This window comes from Rhipicephalus microplus, unplaced genomic scaffold (assembly GCF_043290135.1).
Source record: "Rhipicephalus microplus isolate Deutch F79 unplaced genomic scaffold, USDA_Rmic scaffold_27, whole genome shotgun sequence".
Lineage (NCBI taxonomy): Eukaryota > Metazoa > Arthropoda > Arachnida > Ixodida > Ixodidae > Rhipicephalus > Rhipicephalus microplus.
In genome coordinates this window covers 2,441,133-2,447,500 of record NW_027464600.1, presented here as the reverse complement: position 1 = coordinate 2,447,500, position 6,368 = coordinate 2,441,133, and the positions used below count along the sequence as shown (strand labels likewise).

Here is a 6,368-nt window from a genome sequence, read left to right as displayed (position 1 = left end):
CTATAAAGCAGAAGAGTGCTGTCACGACGACGATCATGAACAGGGACACGCGCCGCCGCCATGAGAGGACGTCACCGCTAGCCCCTTTAAAACTAACTTGCCAAGGATGACACGGCACCTTTGAAAAAGATATGTCCTCCTATTGAAACATCGGCCAGCGAGTCTGAGGCACTCCCACTGTTCATCTTATGATTAACCCCCCAAGGGGTGTGTTGCTCTCCTTCAACTATACTTAAAAAGAATACTTTGTGACTTATCACGACCGAGGTGAACACTGATACACGTACTTGCATTCACCCTGATCAGCCCTGCTTCCGTGATTTTTCTGGTATATCTGAGTTTTAAGATATGCTCAGAATTCTCCTGCTGCAAAACTGCGCATCGCAACCACAATCCTTGCAATGCATATACAAGTGCATGCCACCTGCGAAAACCTTCCGGGACGACGCATGTTCTCCGAGTCGGTCATATAAGCATCGGCCCGTCTGGTCGATGTACACTTTCCCTCAGCTCAACGGTATTTCGTACACAACCTTTGAAGAGCACGGTACAAATTGCCCGGCATGTTTCTTTGCGCGGCCGCCCTTGCTTCCTGGTTGTAGCCATGGTCTATGTGTGCACAAGATGTTGCACAGTCTCATGAAGATTGAGCATAAGCACGGAGTAGAGCTTGTTCTCACGGCTCCCTGCAAACTGGCTAAAGTGTGCGCCATGATAGGAAATCGGGAACAGGGTAAGGTGAACAAAAGTGGCTGCACCAAAAAACATGCCACGCAGTTTGTACCGTGTTCTTGAGAGGTTGTGTACGAAATACCGTTGAGCTGCGGGAAAATGTACATAAGCAAGGCAGGCTGATGTTTATGTGATCCATTTGGAGAGCATGCGTCGTCATGGAAGGTTACCGCAGGTGGCACGCACACTTGTCTAATTGTGGGTGCAATCCGCAGTTTCGCAGCGCGGGAATTCTAAGCATATCTTAACTCCGATTGACCAAAAAAATCACGGAAGCAGGGCTGATCAGGGTGAGCGCTAGCACGCGTATCAGTGTCCCCTCGGTCACGCTAAGTGACGAAGAAGTGTTAATTTTAAGTAGTTGAAGGAGAGAAACACTCACTTTGTGGGGGTGAAGTTTTTCAGTGATAGTTGGTTGCGCCTGCGCGTTTCGGTGTTTTTGTGCAATGGACTTTTCCGATTATTCTTCAGTTGTAAGTTGAGCGTCTTTCCTGCCAAGTGTTTCTTTCCTTCTACTTTATAAGCTCATATATTTTCACATTATGATGATGCTAAACAATCACCCGAATAAGAAAACGAGAAACAAAGAAACGAGTAGTGAAGTGTACTCTCTTCAGTGACCAATCGGCGCTCAGAGCTGCCATCGCTGTTCGAGTGATGAACAACAAAACCGAAGAAATCATATATATATGTATATATATATATATATATATATATATATATATATATATATATATATATATATATATATATATATATATATATATATATATATATATATATATATTGTCATGACCAAGAAAGACGCTGGCGCTTCGGCGCGCGGGTAGCTAGACAAAAGCAGAGGAAGACAAAGTACAGAATAAGAACAGCTGGCCCAGGATCGGGTGTTGTCTCTTTTCTCTCCGTTACAATGGCGCAGTCCGACAAGTGAACCCTCTGCAGAAAGCCACTGGTACGTGTCTTCGTGGTTCGTCGGCAGCGCGGGCTTCCCCATCAAGGAACGCTGTTCACGCTTCCTTAGCGATGGGGTCCCACCCCCACCCGCCGCTTCAGCCACCCTTCAGACCACCTGTGGATGACGCCCATGCCTCCCCTGTGGTTCTAGGACATGACCCGATTGAAACCCTGCCACCGCTTCCCGGCGGGGAGCACACCGGTTCCTGTCCCTTGGGAACGCCGCTCACGTTTCCCATGGCCTACATTCCCGTTGCGGTACTCTTACAACAAACGAGCCGCCACGGAACGCCGTCCAGGCTTCCCTGCTCGTCGACCACACGGGGGTGAGTGCTGCAATTGCTACTTACTCAAAGACCACGATCACTGACTCTTCGGGCTTAATGCCCGACAGCACCGCGGACCTCCGGCGTACCATGGCGCTACTCCGCGTCAAGACTGACGAACTGACAGCGTCAATCTCCGAGCGAGCTCCTACAATGTTGCCAGCATTGTGTGACATTAACGCAGTGTTGGACGTAGCTGCCTCGCACGATCTTGAGGCAAGCCCATTGGAGCAACGCAGGCAGCTTTGGGGCACCCTCCTGCAGCTCTCAGACCAGCTCAATGGCGTTGCCTCAGTGATATCCGCATTCTCACGTGCCGCCCCACCATCGCCGTCCACCTACGAACTGCCGGAATTCGACGGGGTCCGGAACGACGCCGACAGCTGGGTGGCAACCGTCAACGCGCTGGCAATGCGCGCGGCCTGGACAGCGAATCAGAAATGGTATGTGGCCATAGACCGTCTTCGGGAAGGTGCAGTGGCGTGGCACCGTTATGAAGGTTGGAAGCAGCAGTTATGGGCGGAGTGAAGCGTCAAGCTCATAGCTGCCTTCGGTCAGACGCTCTCCGATCTCCCTTCCACCACCCAGTTCAACCTGACGACTACCGAGGAGAAGGCGCAGGAGGGTTTCCGCCTCTAGGTTGCAGTCATGCGTTGCAGTTCACTTGAGCTTTCGGACTCCTTGCCGTCGTCCAATTCAAGTTCAGCCCAGCCGGGGACCACTATCGAAGACGGGCCTCGTGAAGGACGTCACTCAGACGACATACCCACACTGAACCATCCCGAATGTGCAGCTGTGCCCTGCATGGGCTTTGATGACCTCTTGGCTGAGCGCTCCGCAGGTTACACTGAAACAGGCTCCAATGCAGGCGTCACTCTTCCGATACCAGGTTGCACACCGGGACCCATCTCACGAACTTCCGTGCCGGCAGCCAATGCTATTTCCAAGACAGAGCTTTCGGAGACAGTCTTGGACCAGTGTGTGCCACATCGGCAGTCATTGGCCGAGCGTGTGAGCTGCATCGATGCGTTCGGGGTGGAGAGAGCCAGCATCTGCCTTTCTGGCAACGGGATGTACGATCTTACCGACGACGACAAGCACGCCATTCTGGCTCCCAGCGTACGGCCTGAACGTCGCGCAGACCCCCATGAAGTCGTCACCATGGAGATCGCCCCTGACTGTTCGGGCCATGACCGGCTCGGTCAGAACAGGACCGATGGCAGCAAGGAGGCTGCGGCACGTCGCATCATGATTGTATCCGGTGGCCAGTGGGCACTCGCGCTCGCCCTCTGTTGCGCGGGCATTTTCCAGCTCGGCATTCACATGCGCATGAAGACCACACCACCCCACTCGGACGATATGGATGTCTACTCGGCGGGCGGCGACTGCTCCAACACACCCGCTGTCGCCCACCAGGTCTCTACATCATGTTGCAGCATCGTGGGGACAGACCACCGGGGTACGGCCAGTTTCATACCCCGGGTCTTCATCGACCAAGGTGCGAGCGAAAGCCAATGCCCAACGTCAACAACGACGCTGTGGCCAACCGGGGCAACAGATGCAGTCTCTGCGTGCCGGGTCACAGCCTGGACGGGTTCGGCCCGGGCGGGGGGGTTGGTGCCACCCGCCAGGGCTGTTTTCACCGGGTCTTCCGAACACGTCGAGCCTTGGACGAGATCAACCACAACGATGCAGCCAGTCTCGACCTCCCGATAGCCTTGTGGCACACTCTGGCACCCAGTTCCAGCGTGGCCTAGGGCGACCTCCGAGATGCAGCCAGTATCGACCACCAGATCTACTTCTGGCAGATACCCGGACCAAATCGCAGCATGGCCGAGAGCGTCGGCCGCAATGGGGCAGCCAGTGCCGGCCGCCTGAGTCTACAGCACTTTTCCTAGAGACATCGTGGTGTGCAAAAGAGCGACCGGCTCGAGGCAGCCAGTGCCGTCCACCAGAGACGCTTTCCTCAGACCGTCGCTCCATCTTGCATTGTGGTACGGGCTGACCACCACAATGCAGCCAAGCCTGCCCACCAGAAACTTTGCCGCCAGCTCCACGCGCGCGCAGTCATGGCCGAGTGTCATGACCAAGAAAGACGCTGGCGCTTCGGCGCGCGGGTAGCTAGAGAAAAGCAGAGGAAGACGAAGTACAGAATAAGAACAGCTGGCCCAGGATCGGGTGTTGTCTCTTTTCTCTTCGTTACAATATATATATATATATATATATATATATATATTTATATATCAATATATATATATATATATATATATATATATAGATATATATATATATATATATATATATATATATAGCGCAGTAGCGGCTTCGGGCGGAAATAAGCGTATTGACCAATCGAAGTGGCCGCCGCTTTCTCCCTCTGACAAGGATGAAGAGGACGGAGACTGCTAATTCAGAGTGCGAATGCGTTAAGAAGATTCTAGACCGTACACGTGCCAAGAAAGAAAGAACAAATGATTTTTCGGCCGAGACAAGAGCCTGAACAAATTCACAGAGTAATAACAATTGCTGATGTTTAATGACCCAAAACAAAGACACGATAGTGAGAGACGCCGTAGTGGAGGGCTCTGGAAATTTTGACCACCCGGGGTTCTTTGACGTGCACCTCAATCTAAGCACACGGGCCTTGAGAATTTACGGCTCCATTTAAAATGAAGCCACCACGGCCGGGATTCGATCCCGCGACTTGCGGGTCAGCAATCTATAGCACCATAACCACTAGACCACCATGGCGGGGAATAGGTTCCAAGGTTGGCTCAGCTAAATCAACTGCCTCCATATGTGGAGGCAGTTAATTTAGCTGAGCCAGCTCTGTTACGGAAGATTGTGAAAGTGCGATAGTATACTACCGGACTTCCGCATTTTTTTTTTTTTTTGAGGAGCTCGGTGCCCTGTAAAATGTTGGAGATTCCAGAGAATATTGGGCAGGAACGGGCAAGGCCACGGAGAATATCGGGTGTTATGCTAAGAAGACAGTAAAACCGCGATGCTGTTAGACAGAACACAGTGACAGTCGCTATTCGATTGAATATACAGGCCCGTCTTGTTTTTGCTAATGCTGGTGCTGCAAACACTTTCGGGTTGTCCGACCACTTTCGCTATTGATATGTGCGGCGTTTGCGCTGGCTGAAAATACTTTGTCGCGAACGTGTTTAGAGTGAGAGCGAGACTTTTACAACTATGGACCTTGTATTGAACGTTGATTTATTTGTGGGATTTAACGTCCCAAAACCTTGTATTGAACGTAATACCGAATACAGGGTCAATAAGTATGTCTACGCGACTAATATCCCATTTCGTCAGTAATGTCCCATCTCTGGCTAGCCTCTTTATTAGCGCTAAAGCGTTAGCTTTGTTCTAAACGGCCCATATTCAGAAAAAAAGCAGTAAAGAACTCACAGGGCCACTTGTGTATGAGTTCGATTAAAGGGGCCCTCTAACGCTTGAACACATCGGTGCCGACTGCACAACTCGTAGTGGCGCTCGTCAGAACTATATACTGCGAGCGGAAATGACGCCGGAAGGTTGCCGCCTTATGATTGGAAAAATTTAAAGTCGAATGTAATCGCTTCATTGCATCAAAAGAAGGATTACTATTTGATTTATTTTTTTTCACTAATATGACTTTTCACTCAAAGAGACACAGCATAAAGTTCTCCGACTTTTCCAGCTTGAAAACTGCAAAGCTGTTCAAAGAATGCGCAGAACGCCACGTGCTGGAGAAAACGCGCTGGTGACGCTCCCGGCGCCGTTATTTGAAGAAACTCAAAGAAAAAAAAGATGTAAGAGCGTTGATATACGTATACGTCATTGCAAAAAAGAAAGATCAGTAAAACTACAAAACATTACAGGAGAGTACTCGAGCTGGCTGGTTTCGCACGTGTCGTTCTCTCTTCAAGTGTCACATTGTTTGTTACCATCGCAACGGCGTCTCTAATATGCGCTGGACTTAACAGGCAATATGTCATGTGAGCTTCCTGTACGGTAGGGCTTTCAGTTCATTTCATTGTGCAGCCTTCCCACGTCAGAGGGCGAGAAAAACACGGCGAGGGGAGACCGCCAAAATTGAGTTGAGGGTAAGCATCCATTTCTGTGTATTTTGATATCTCTACGCTGAATAACTTTGCACCACGTGATCCTATCGCTGCTGTTCTTGTGGCGCTTATCTTTTAAGCCGTTAATGTACGCAACCAGTTCAAAAAAACATGTAAAACTATGAAGTCGTAAAAAGATTTAGCAGTCCCCTTTAAGACGGCTCGAAGTCAGGCTAAAACCTTCGTCCTTTCTTCATAGTCAATCGTATTGATCCTGCCTGGCCACATACGGAAAAAATCC

The 6,368-nt window shown here is 50.3% G+C and overlaps 1 protein-coding gene across 1 annotated transcript in view; it reads right to left on the bottom strand.

Moving 5' to 3' along the window:
* Positions 1-2,107, bottom strand: part of LOC142786651 (metabotropic glutamate receptor 5-like) — a 155,360-nt gene extending 153,253 nt beyond the window's left edge. Inside the window, exon 1 of the mRNA XM_075884282.1 lies at positions 2,040-2,107. Coding sequence (XP_075740397.1) covers positions 2,040-2,107 — 68 coding nt within the window. The remainder of the gene's footprint in view (positions 1-2,039) is intronic.
* Between the last annotated feature and the right edge of the window lie 4,261 nt (positions 2,108-6,368).